General features: G+C 37.6%; 1 protein-coding gene across 1 annotated transcript in view; it reads left to right on the forward strand.

Moving 5' to 3' along the window:
- TRPC6 (transient receptor potential cation channel subfamily C member 6) overlaps nt 1-13494 on the forward strand; it is a 166280-nt gene that overhangs the window by 126983 nt on the left and 25803 nt on the right. Inside the window, exons 4-5 of the mRNA XM_055547555.1 lie at nt 1270-1434; nt 10790-11006. Coding sequence (XP_055403530.1) covers nt 1270-1434; nt 10790-11006 — 382 coding nt within the window. The remainder of the gene's footprint in view (nt 1-1269; nt 1435-10789; nt 11007-13494) is intronic.

Below are 13494 nucleotides of genomic sequence, written 5' to 3' on the forward strand. Positions count from 1 at the left end.
TGTCCCTTATGATCCTTTGTATTTCTGTGTTGTCTGTTGTGATCTCTCCATTTTCATTCTATTTTTGTTGATTTGATTTTTCTCCCTTTGTATTTAAAAAACCAGTTTTTAAAGGTGGATTTTATAATAAAAGTAATACAGACTTATGATTGGCTTTCAAACAGTATAGACATAACCCCTTTCTGTCTTCCTATTTCTTAATGCAGAATAGTCAGTATTCTATTTTTCTCCATAAATTTATCTTGGACATCTTCATATATTAGCATGTAAACATCCACTCAACCTTTTCAAAGCCTACATATCATTATGCTGATTTATATAATTATGTTCATTTATCCATTTACTGTTTAAGGGTGTCTATTATTTTCTTAAGTTTCTGTTATTTCAAAACATTTGATAAATTTCCCTCAAAAAAGGTACACGTCAACAGTGTACAGATGGGCTTATTTCTTCCACTCATGTATCATTAAACCTTACCATTTTACAAAGACAAACACTGTAGCTTGATTTAATTGTCTTTGACTGTTAACCATCCTTAGGTAACATTTTTAGTTCCTTTATATAATCTGTCCTTTGTCTAACCTTTTAATATTCTTCAGCAATTGTTATTTTGGATTGTTGCTTTTTGTATATTAAGTGATGCTCTCTGTCATATGTAGCATTCATCTGTAAAAATTAAATATATGAGAACAAAAATATTCTGAAAATTAAAAATTATGAAATTTAGTTATACAATTTTCTTATTTGAAAGAGTTTATGGCACAGGAATATATCAATGGAATAGAATAGGCAGTCCATAAAAAGATCATATGCAAATGGGAATCTAGTATAAAATACATTTAGCACTTTAGGTCAGGGCAGAAAAGGTGGTATACTTTTTTAAAAAAAAATTATTTAGACATCCAAATTAGCAGGATCTTTATATCATTCCTTCTAGATGGAAAAAGTGCATAATCATAAAAGTCCTTTTATAAAATATTGATGAAGCTTTTTATAACACTAAATTTTCAAAATTTGTCTATGCTTTGAAAGTCCTTTAGTCCTAAAGGAAAAGTTTGGTAAATTTGAATCCTTGAATTTACATAAACTGTATTACAACCTCCTGCCACATTGCTTGATACCTGTCCCCTACATATTTTACATTTGTTCTTTAATTCTAACAATATTTTTTATGAGAAAGGATAGAACTTAATATTAGAACACAAGCAAAAAGCTTATGCTGAATCCTTCTTTAATCAAGCTGTTAAATGTTTTGTTACCCCCTGCTAGTTTGTAGCCCATCCAAACTGCCAACAGCAGCTCCTGTCCATATGGTATGAGAACCTTTCCGGGCTGCGGCAGCAGACCATGGCGGTCAAGTTCCTCGTGGTCCTCGCCGTTGCCATGGGACTGCCCTTCCTGGCTCTCGTTTACTGGTTCGCTCCGTGCAGCAAGGTACGTCTGTGAAGCCTGGACCTCTGTCAGCCCCTCAAAGTCTGTCTGTTTTATTTATTAGAGCCAGTTAAGCAGGGAAAATTCTATTTCTCAAACAAAAATGTCAGGAAGTCAGAGTTGGGTTCACATTATAAAAATAACATATTTGCTATAAGAAATTTTAAAAAAGCAATGGAAAGAAAAAGTTCACCTGTAATATCACTGTTAGTAATATGTGAAAGAAAACATCAGTTAGATTATTCCTATTTGTCTTCTCTCTAGTCATGCCTGTGCATATATTTCTACATTTTTAATGAAGCATGCATTGAGCAGAATTTCAAATAACATCCTAAAAACGCTTCCTTTTGTTTTTCCCCCCGCTGGCAAAATCTGAGATGAAAGTTTCTGTTTATCATTTATTTTAACTAATAAATCTTAATATAAATAAAGGACAATTGTGTAAATACTCCTATAAGGCTTGTTTCAATGAAGAGGATTTATTTTGGGACACTATACATTGTAACCTGACAGCAAAAATAGCTTTTATTGTTTGTTTGGTTTTATTTTTAGCAGACTCCCTCTGCCCAGACTTTGATGAAATTGGTTTGTTCAAATGAACCTAGCCTTTCAGAACAAGTTTGGAAAATGTTGACCTGTCATGCTTTAACAGGCATAGAAATTTGCCGTGCATTGCCAACAATCTTATTCTTCATATTTCGGAAGCCACATTTCTGGAATCTTTTAAGTTTCAACTCTGAGAGCCAAATTTAAATAATTCTAAAGCTATGTAGCTAAAATGTCTATTGGACCATCTATTTAAGTGCTATGTAGATATGCCAGTTGAATCACTTGCTGTTCTTAAACCTGGATATGGCTTATTTTCACATGGGTCCAAACATCTTGCCATTGTTTTTTTATTTTATTTATTGCCAACATTTTTTAAAATTATTATTTAGTCACATATTTGGTGCTTTAACCTTATAGGAATGTTTCTAAGTGGCTTATAGTAAGAAGCCGATGCAAAGCCTTTTTCACATAGTGGGAGCTTCATCATTACTTCCAGTGATAAAGATAGGAACTGCTAGAAACTGAGCATTTTCTCCTGAGGGTAAAATCTATCATCATAAATGTTTTCCTCATAAAGGCCAAAAATTGATTCATAAATAAAATATAAAGGAGGAAAAGTAAATGAAAATAGTGATATTTACTAGAATTAGAATTTATAGCATGGATTTTTTTCTAGAAAGTTAAGCTTTTCTTTTTTTTTCCTTTTTTCATTGGAATGACAGATTTCATTTTGAAAAAACTAATTAATCCTCCTTACTAGAACATAGGCCACATCTATGTATGTGGTCTCTATTCTGCTTCGACATACATTTTCGGGTTCTTCAGAGATTTAAACTGAATTATGCTTGTTATTACTCTGTGATCAGTTAAACTGTAATATATTTTCTAAAGTGAATAATTGCCCCTCTCCATAATGAGCTCAAAAACATAATGCCTTTCAGAGGGTTTGGTCTTTGACAGACTATTTTTGGCAGTCCTTAGAGTTTCACATTTCTTAATTTTTGATTAAATCCTAATCAACCTGATTTCCTTTACTATTTCTTCTTCCATAACTGTGTTTCTTTCTGCCATCTGTTTTTCATCCTCATTTAGATCATCAAGGCAAATAATCAAATTAAAAGGGCACTGTCAATGTATTTTTTTCTCATATCTAAAATCTATTTTACTGACTCTCATTTAGAGTTTGAAGCAAGATTATAAAATATATTTTATATTTTCCCTTTAGTGACAGAGATATAAATATTACAACTTAGAGAATTTTTTTTTTGTAATAAGGGAAAATTACTCGGGCTATATTAATAGTTTTATTTAAAATACTGTTTTAAATACTTAAAAATTCAAAAACACCCATGAAAATTATACCAGACCAAATTTCAGGCCTATGCACCTTGACAGAGTCCCTGTTTCTGTTTAGAGCTTGGTTTTCATTCCTCAAGTCTGCTCTTTAAGAAATTCTTTTTTGTCCTTACTTGTTCTCTTTTTTCTACCATAATCCAAATATGTTTTATGCTCATTATAGTAAAAATAGGCCATGCTGTGATTTCAAATCATTTTGGCTTCAGCTAGTACTAGCTGCAACCTTTTCTATTTACTATTGGTATTTAATAGCTATTTGATCATAAATACATACTTAAAAAGAATATGATGTAACATTTAAAGTTCTTCCTTTCAGTCATTTTTCAGGTACATCAGTTTTGTTTTTTGTTTTTTTTTTTTCTTTTGTGTAGCAGAGTTTTATTAAAGTGCAAAGGGACAGCGAAAGCTACTGACACAGACATCAGAAGGGGGATGGAGAATGCCCCCCTCGCTAGTGTTAGCAAGGGGGTTATATACTTTTTAAATTAGTTATTACAATAAATCAAAAGAATGTCTCAAGGTTGTAAAAATCTTACTAGACCTACTCCCACAATTTACATTTTAGGATGACAGGATTAGAACTTAACAGTAGAAAGACCCTACCAGACCCACTACCATAATATACATTCTAAGATATCAGGATTAGTCAGAAGGTTTTCAGGAAGCAAAAACTGTCCTCAAGCAGGCTACATTGTTGTTATATGATCCCTAGTACAGAGTTTAAACTGAATTTTTTTGTGTGTAATCATCAGTTCTGGGCTTAAAAAAAAAAAAAAAAGTTTTATGTGACTAAGACTAAGGAATGTAGAGAGAGAAAAAAAAAAAAAGTTTGTCCTTTGCTCCTCCTTGAGAATTCCAGACTCCTGTCTCTTCCTCAAAAATCCCAGACCCCTCTCTCCTTGGAGACACTGAACTTCTTATTAACCTGCCTAGGATTTCACTCTCTCATCGCCCCCTTTTCTTTTAGGAGAATTATATTGCCAAGGGAAAGGGGCATCATTTTCTTTACATAACTACTTCCTGCTGTTGAGGGGCATGGTCCCTAAATCATTGAGGCAACATATTCTCCTAACCCTCATGTGGAGGGTCTCTGATCCAGGGGCCCCAAGTAATAGTTGGAGGAGGCCGTGGCACTCGTAGGAGCTTGAACAACCTTTTGTAACCTAAAAGCTTTCAGACGGCGAGAAACAAATCCAGTTACACAGTTACAGATGTAAAGCAAACAGCAAAAACAGAACAATTAGAATTGTTACGATTAAGATAGTTTTCCACCATGGGGAGCTAGTTAACGTTTCCCAAAGTGAGGTGACTGTGGCTTTAGGAGTATCCTAGCCTGATTCATTTTGTTCACATGTTTAGTAAAGTGAGTAACATTAGTACTCATATCTGGTATGTATGTACAACATTGGATATTAATAATATCCAATGTGTGGCTGTTAGAATATCTAAGGCCAATCTGTTTTGTAAAACCATCTTTCTAATTTGTATTTGTTCAGCTTTAAGGACTGAAAGTTAGAGCATCAACTTGTAGCATAACATCTGATCTGTAGTTCCCAAAAAGGGAATGAATATTGTAGCCAGATAATCATACCAGTGAAACACAGACTTTGCCCAACAAGTTCCCCCCCGCCCCCACCCCGCCCCCCGCCAGTGTGGTTTTTTATTAATTTAATTAATTTATTTTTTATTGAAGGATAATTGCTTTACAGAATTTTTCTGTTTTCTGTCAAACCTCAACATGAATCAGCCATAGGTATACAAATATCCCCTCCCTTTTGAAACTCCCATCAGTTTTTCACTTTGGTCAATTATTCTTTACACTTATTTTTTTTAGAAATTTGTTTACATCACAGAATATATACATGACAAATTTTACTATGAGTAACTCATAGTAAACTCAAAGGAGTAACTCCGGCTCCTAAAGTCCACCAAATCTCCCAGCATCTCTATAGGGAAACTCAACTCTCAATGATTTGTGATAATAAATGGAAAATATGAATATCCACACACATCACTTTAGTTTCCTATAAGCCAACTTTTTATGTGTTTTCTTGTTTTATTTTTTCTTTAAACCACCACCTTTAATAAGCAACAAAAGTGCTTGGTTTGATTCTCCTGTTTGCCCTCTGGATAGAATGAAGGGGTCAATTGCAGAGGGCCAGGAACCCCGTGAAGAGCGAGAGTGAGCCTGCTCAGGAGGGAGGTGCAACTCATCGCCCTGGATGGCTGAATACTGGCTTGAGATGTGTTCAGACAGCTGAATGCAAGCTCTAGGCCTCTCAGACTTGAGGTCCACTCTAACGTGGGTGGCGCTCTTCTCACTCTATTTTACGTCCCTAGCCTTTTCTCTTCTCCCCCTGTTTTAGTTTGTGCTTTCTTGAGTTTTTGTTATTTTGTGTTTTGAAGGCTGCCTCTGATTCTCCCCTGAAGAAGGCAGGGAATAAATAAGTTTTTCATAGATTTCACTACTAATAGTCAATGCCCCATTCCAAGTTTTCCACAACAGTCAAATAAATTGAGAACTTTAAAAATGTTCATTTAATATTTATAACAATAGATTTTTTTTCACCAGAAAGATATTGAACCTTGAAGTACATGATTAAATAAAGCTCATGCTGCTGCTGCTGCTAAGTCGCTTCAGTTGTGTTCGACTCTGTGCGACCCCATAGAAGGCAGTCCACCAGACTCCCCTGTCCCTGGGATTCTCCAGGGAAGAACACTGGAGTGGGTTGCCATTTCCTGCTCCAAAATAAAGCTCATACACAAGATCCATAGAACTCTCATATAAAGTTAAAACAAATGGTAGAGAAAATAGGACTGATTTTCTTTTTCCTATTGTCCTTAGCCATGTTTTTCTTTAAATATTGACTGTTAAAAACTGAACATTAATGCATCTTAATTTCTTTTCCATAGTGTACCATATATACAATTTAAATTACATTGTTATATATATAATTTATTGTGACTTGGCTATTTAATCATGTATTATATAAAGTTTAATCATGTGTATGAGCTTTATTTGATTAAACTTTATATAGGTCAGATCAGATCAGATCAGTTGCTCAGTCGTGTCTGACTCTTTGAGACCCCATGAATCGCAGCACACCAGGCCTCCCTGTCCATCACCAACTCCCAGAATTCACTCAGATTCACGTCCATCAAGTCAGTGATGCCATCCAGCCATCTCATCCTCTGTCGTCCCCTTCTTCTCTTGCCCCCAATCCCTCCCAGCATCAGAGTCTTTTCCAATGAGTCAACTCTTCGCATGAGGTGGCCAAAGCACTGGAGTTTAAGCTTTAGCATCATTCCTTTCAAAGAAATCCCAGGGCTGATCTCCTTCAGAATGGACTGGTTGGATCTCCTTGCAGTCCAAAGGACTCTCAAGAGTCTTCTCCAACACCACAGTTCAAAAGCATCAATTCTTCAGTGCTCAGCCTTCTTCACAGTCCAACTCTCACATCCATACATGACACAGGAAAAACCATAGCCTTGACTAGACGAACCTTTGTTGGCAAAGTAATGTCTCTGCTTTTGAATATGCTATCTAGGTTGGTCATAACTTTCCTTCTAAGGAGTAAGCATCTGTTAATTTCATGGCTGTAATCACCATCTGCAGTGATTTTGGAGCCCAGAAAAATAAAGTCTGACACTGTTTCCACTGTTTCCCCATCTATATCCCATGAAGTGATGGGACCGGATGCCATGATCTTCGTTTTCTGAATGTTGAACTTTAAGTCAACTTTTTCACTCTCCACTTGCACTTTCATCAAGAGGCTTTTGAGTTCCTCTTCACTTTCTGCCATAAAGGTGGTGTCATCTGCATATCTGAGGTTATTGATATTTCTCCCGGCAATCTTGATTCCAGCTTGTGTTTCTTCCAGTCCAGTGCTTCTCATGATGTACTCTGCATAGAAGTTAAATAAGCAGGGTGACAGTGTACAGCCTTGACATACTCCTTTTCCTATTTGGAACCAGTCTGATGTTCCATGTCCAGTTCTAACTGTTGCTTCCTGACTTGCATACAAATTTCTCAAGAAGCAGATCAGGTGGTCTGGTATTCCCATCTCTTTCAGAATTTTCCACAGTTTATTGTGATCCACACAGTCAAAGGCTTTGTCATAGTCAGTAAAGCAGAAATAGATGTTCTTCCAGGTGATAGAATTCCAGTTGAGCTATGCCAAATCCTGAAAGATGATGCTGTGAAAGTGCTACACTCAATATGCCAGCAAATTTGGAAAACTCAGCAGTGGCCACAGGACTGGAAAAGGTCAGTTTTCATTTCAATCCCAAGGAAAGGCAATGCCAAAGAATGCTCAAACTACTGCACAATTGCACTCATATCACACGCTAGTAAAGTAATGTTCAAAATTCTCCAAGCCAGGCTTCAGCAATATGCGAACCGTGAACTTCCTGATGTTCAAGCTGGTTTTAGAAAAGGAAGAGGAACCAGAGATCAAATTGCCAACATCCGCTGGATCATGCAAAAACTTTATATAATACATGATTAAATAGCCAAGTCACAATAAATTGTATATATAACAATGTCAAATTTAAATTGTATATGTGGTACACTATGGAAAAGAAATTAAAGTTGCATTAATGTTCAGTTTTTAACAGTCCATATTTAAAGAAAAACATGGATAAGGACAATAGGCAAAAGGAAATCAGTCCTATTTTCTCTCCCATTTGTTTTAACTTTATATGAGAGTTCTATTTAAACAGGATCTTAAAAAGAAACACACAAAAAATACTCTGATTCAAGCTAAGGAATATTTACTTAGGGAAGTATGCTTTTCAGACATGATTTTTACAGCAACTTTTTACAAATTAATTTTGTATTGGCTCTGCAATATATCTAACTATATGGATCCATTGACTTAAAACTAGATTGATCTATTAATCTAGATAAACATACACATACACACACACACACACACACATGCACACACACATGCAGAACATGACATTCTGCCTGGCCTAAGTTAGAGAGAGAAAACAAATATCGTACATTAACCCATAAAAATGGAATCTGGAAAAAACGGTACTGATGAGCCTATTTACAGGGCAGGAACAGAGACGCAGACGTAGAGAGTGGACATGTGGACCCGGAAGAGGAAGGGGAGGGCGGCACAGACTGGAGAGCAGCACTGACATGTGTGCACTCCCATGGATGAAAGATAGCCAGTAGGAAGCTTCTGATGGCACAAGGAGCTCAGCTCGGTGCTCTGTGATGATTCACAGGGGTGAGATGGTGCGAGAGGGAGGCTCAAGATTCACTTTGTTGTATAGCAGAAACTAACACAACATTGTAAAGCAATTATACTCCAATAAATTTTTTTTAATGATTCTAATTAAGAGAGAAGGGACTAAGCTATGTGACTCATCATTCTAGCTCTAACTTTTATGATTTTGAAAACCATATAGACCGATAGTTTGTAGGAGCAGAGAATATTGATTGGATTTCTTCCATTATAGCATTTCTTTGTTAAAAACCTTAGAACCTTTTTTTTTCCCCTTAAGAATTTACATGTATATGTACTTCCATGAGAAAATAAGAAATTGTTTTGTAAACCAAATAGAAACATTAACTCTTAAAACAAATATGCTGTGCTTAGTTGCTTAGTAGTATCTGACTCTTTGCAACCCCATGGACTGTAGCCCAACAGGATCCTCTGTCCCTGGGGATTCTCCAGGCAGCAATACTGGAGTGGGTAGCCTATCCCTTCTCCAGGGGAACTTTCTAACCCAGGAATTGAACTGGGGTCTCCTGCAGTGAAGGCAGATTCTTTACCAGCTGAGCAACTCGAGAAGCCCCAAGTATACCTGAGTTCAAATTCCAGCTCTACCACTTAAGGAGCTCGTTTCTGGACCTTGCTTCCTCTTTTTCTTCATCTGTAAAATGGGCATTTCAGCAGCATATACCCCTTTGTATTGTTGTAACAGTTACATGTAATTAATAGAGTAAAGCACTTAAAACAGTACTTAGCACATAAAAGTACTGGATAAGTGGTGGTGTTATTATTATTTTCTGTATTTTATTTCTATATTTTTCTGTAATAATCAGTTAATTTAAAAAGCTGTTGAAAGCTATGAGCCCTCTCCTACAAAAAAATATCCTTACATGCGTGTGCTGAGTTTTGTTTACCATTCCAGGGGTGCACAGAGCCCCTGAGACACATCTTGGGCACACACCACACCTCTGCTCTGACTAGGATGCGCGCATCTCAGATGGGAATGATTCCTGCACTATTGACGTGCGGGAGCTTTATGGTCTCCATATTTTATATGAAGACTCTGATTTTCACATAATTTAGGAAGTTCACTCATTGCTAATGAGGGAATGAAACTGGAACCTGAACCTAAAATGTTGGACTTTCAATGCAGTGTCATTCCAGGACTTTGGTCCAGTGCATGACGGGACCTGCCCTGCTGTCCTGCCCTTGGCTGGGTGTCTTCTTCTCAGTACACCTGACTTTTGCTCCACACAGCATCTCCAACATACAATATCACCTGAAGCCTGACCTGCACCCACAGCAGTTCAGTTCAGTCACTCAGTCATGTCCAGTTCTTTGCGACCCCAAGGACTGCAGCACACCAGGCCTCCATGTCCATCACCAACTCCTGGCGTTTACTCAAACTCCTGTCCATGAGTCAGTGATGCCATCCAACCATCTCATCCTCTGTTGTCCCCTTCTCCTCCCGCCTTCAATCTTTTCCAGCATCAGGGTCTGTTCTAATGAGTCAGTTCTTTGCACCCACGTCAGTGAAATACATATGTGGACAGTGCTAGTGCTAAGTCACTTCAGTTGTGTCTGACTCTTTGTGATCCTATTGGCCGTAGCCTGCCAGGCTCCTCTGTCCCTCTGTCCATGGGATTCTCCAGGCAAGAATACTGGAGTGGGTTGCCATTTCTTTCTCCAGGGGATCTTCCTGACCCAGAGGTTGAACCCACGTCTCCTGTGTCTCCTGCATTGGCAGGCAGGTTCTTTACTACTAATGCCACCTGGGAAGCCCAGAAGGCAAATATCAACGAAGGGTGTATACATGGCAAAGTAGATTCAGTTTAATATTTTCACTGCTGCTTCCTCAAAACTTCATGCCCACTAAATTAGTTTGTTTTTCATGAATAATTGTGATACTCTGCTCTGCCTTTTGTTATTATACTAATAAAATATTTTGTCAGTATCACATATATTTTAAGAACTTAAATATTATTTTCTAGAAGTGAATTTATTTAACTATCAATCCCAAATATCAGCATATATAGATGAGCAATGAGACAAAATTTTATATTAGCATAAAGGATTATTTTTCTAATATCAGTTATAAATGTACATAATTATCTTAGAAGAACATTGGACTGCACAGATGTTTGTTCTTGTGTATAGACATGTGTGTTTTGCAAAATGCACACAACAAAGCTAAGACTTTCTTTTGGTGTGTTTTGTGGCAGATGGGGAAGATAATGCGTGGACCATTCATGAAGTTTGTGGCACACGCTGCCTCCTTCACCATTTTTCTGGGACTGCTAGTCATGAATGCAGCTGACAGATTCGAAGGCACCAAAATCCTTCCTAATGAAACCAGCACAGATCATGCAAAACAGCTGTTCAGGATGAAAACATCCTGCTTCTCATGGATGGAGATGCTCATTATTTCCTGGGTAATAGGTAAAGACTGACTTTCTCTCATCATTTATTTTTGCAGCCATAGCAATAGGACTGAATGACACCTGTTCTCTCACACGTCAGTTATATAAATGTATGCAGCATAATACAATGCTCTGCACAACATGATTTTGTGTTTTTAAAGTGAAGTTATCTAGGGTTCATTTTCAGTACCACAGTTCTCTTCACATGCCACATGCTTTTTAGATTTCCAAGAAAAACCCAGGAAGAAAATGAACAGGATAGTATGAATCAAACCTTTCCAGTGATGAAAAACTGCCATTCATATTTTGGGACAGCTGTGACTTCAAGCTTAAAAATAACCATATGATTTTATGTTGCAATTTAATAGGAACAGAAGGTCCTAGCCACTCACATCTATTGAACATTTGTTATGTACTAAGAACCATTCAGATCATTTTACATCCATCACATTACACACTGTCTTTGTGCCTTAGTGGTCTACTCTATCGTATAATAATAACGTCTACACTATGGCTTTAGGTCTCCCAGATGGAAAGTGAAACAGAGAGAATGCAGTCTCAATTACTAGGCTGTCTTTAGAATCAGTCATCCATATTGCTTGACATTAAATATAATGCAAATAAAAGATATTTCAATTGGATATTTATAAATGAATAGACTCAGTAGCTATTACCTATTGAGGATAATAATGTGAATAAAATGTAGTCCTTATAGTCAAGGAAGTTAAGTCTGCTGGAGGGAGGCAGGCAGGTCAACAAGTAAATCAACAAAGAAAACTATGTAACAAATAATATTACTGAGGAGCTATTAGAGGGTTATGAACATATACAGATTGGGCACCTAAATCTGAGTGGGTGGGATGTGGAAGGGGCAGAGAAGGTCTCCCTAGACAGTACATTCAACCTGAGATTTTGAAGATAAGGGCATGTTAATCCTACTGACTGTTTATGGTGGGGTAAGGAAGGACTGATGTTGAGGCTGAAACTCCAGTATTTTGGCCACCTGGTCGGGAGAGCTGACTCATTTGAAAAGACCCTGATGCTGGGAAAGATTGAGGGCAGGAGGAGAAGGGGACAACATAGGATGAGATGGTTGGATGGCATCACCGACACAATGGACATGGGTTTGGGTGGACTCCGGGAGTTGGTGATGGACAGGGAGGCCTGGCATCCTGCGGTTCATGGGGTCGCAAAGAGTCAGACACGACTGAGTGACTGAACTGAACTGAAGGACACTACGAGGCATGGATCAAAAAGCTGAAGGCAAAGATGTGGAAGTAGGTCCACACTTGGCTCCTCATTTGCCAAGTCATGTGTTAGGCTCAGCTATAACGCAGGCTCATTTATGGATGTGATTGATGGGAGAGAGGGGAGGAGACACGGTCAGAGGATGATTTTCAGCTATTGGTGCTGTGATTCCTCACCTTTTATAAAATGCAGCTGGCTGTGAGGTAGAGGGTGGCTTTGAGGAGGGGGTTCGGGAGGCTGAGAGTCAACCGAAGTGATCCGTGTATGGAATGTGGGGCCAGAAGTCAGGGAGTGAGGAAAGGACTTGAGAGCTTTGTAAAAGATATTCTTCAAAAAACCTGGTAATGTATTGCACGTGGACAGGGAGAGCTGTGGATTCTGCCTTGGGTTAAGGTGCTGACTGCAAGTCTCTAAGAGGAAGAATACAGAGGGAAGATAAGGATTGAGACCAGGAGAATGAAAAGCTGGTAAGGAAGTTTGCTTGAGATTGACTTTGAAGTGCCCATGGGATTTCCAGGTGAAGATGTCTACTAAGTAATAGGAAATGCAACCCCAGAGAGAAGCCAGGCTGTGGACAAAATTTCAGCTGTCTCCATAAGGTCTTGACTATGCAGGAAGTCCTGCAGGTAGATATGTGGAGAAGGATGTGAGAAGAGAGCTCAAGGAATCTTATTCCAAAACCGTTGGCAGTCCGTAAGCTTGGTTCTCCCCTGGTGATCTGGAGAAGCATCTGTAGTCGGTTTTATGTTACTTCTGTGGCAAGGGATATCTTCTTGGCTTCCTCATTCTGGGGCTGATAGGATAATCAATTGAAATGTTATAAAGCACTATACAAATTACCTTATGAGCATTTTAAATGCATATGAGGTAATTCAACAGCATTGAGAGTTATTCAAAACTTCTGAATCACTTCATTTCCTCATTATGTTCCAAGGAGAAATATAGTGTCTTAACAAGTGAATTGCATCACTAAGGTAAACCTTTGATAAAGAAGAGTTTGATTGTCCACTTTTTCTTTTCTAATTTGTTTGTCTTATGCTATAAAGCTCTAAGAAATATATTACATCTCACTTTGAATATTTGATTTAAAATAAGAATGATCATTTGGACATTGCCTTTATCTCAAGCTAAATATGCCTGTATGCTGTCATGTTTTGTGCATGTTAGTATGTGAAACATACATAATATAGTACTGGGCACACTGGAAATGTTTAATAAATTTCAGATGGCTATGATTATTATTAAACTCTTCATTAAGA

The sequence above is a fragment of the Bubalus kerabau genome, chromosome 15 (genome assembly GCF_029407905.1).
Source record: "Bubalus kerabau isolate K-KA32 ecotype Philippines breed swamp buffalo chromosome 15, PCC_UOA_SB_1v2, whole genome shotgun sequence".
In the NCBI taxonomy this organism is placed as follows: domain Eukaryota; kingdom Metazoa; phylum Chordata; class Mammalia; order Artiodactyla; family Bovidae; genus Bubalus; species Bubalus kerabau.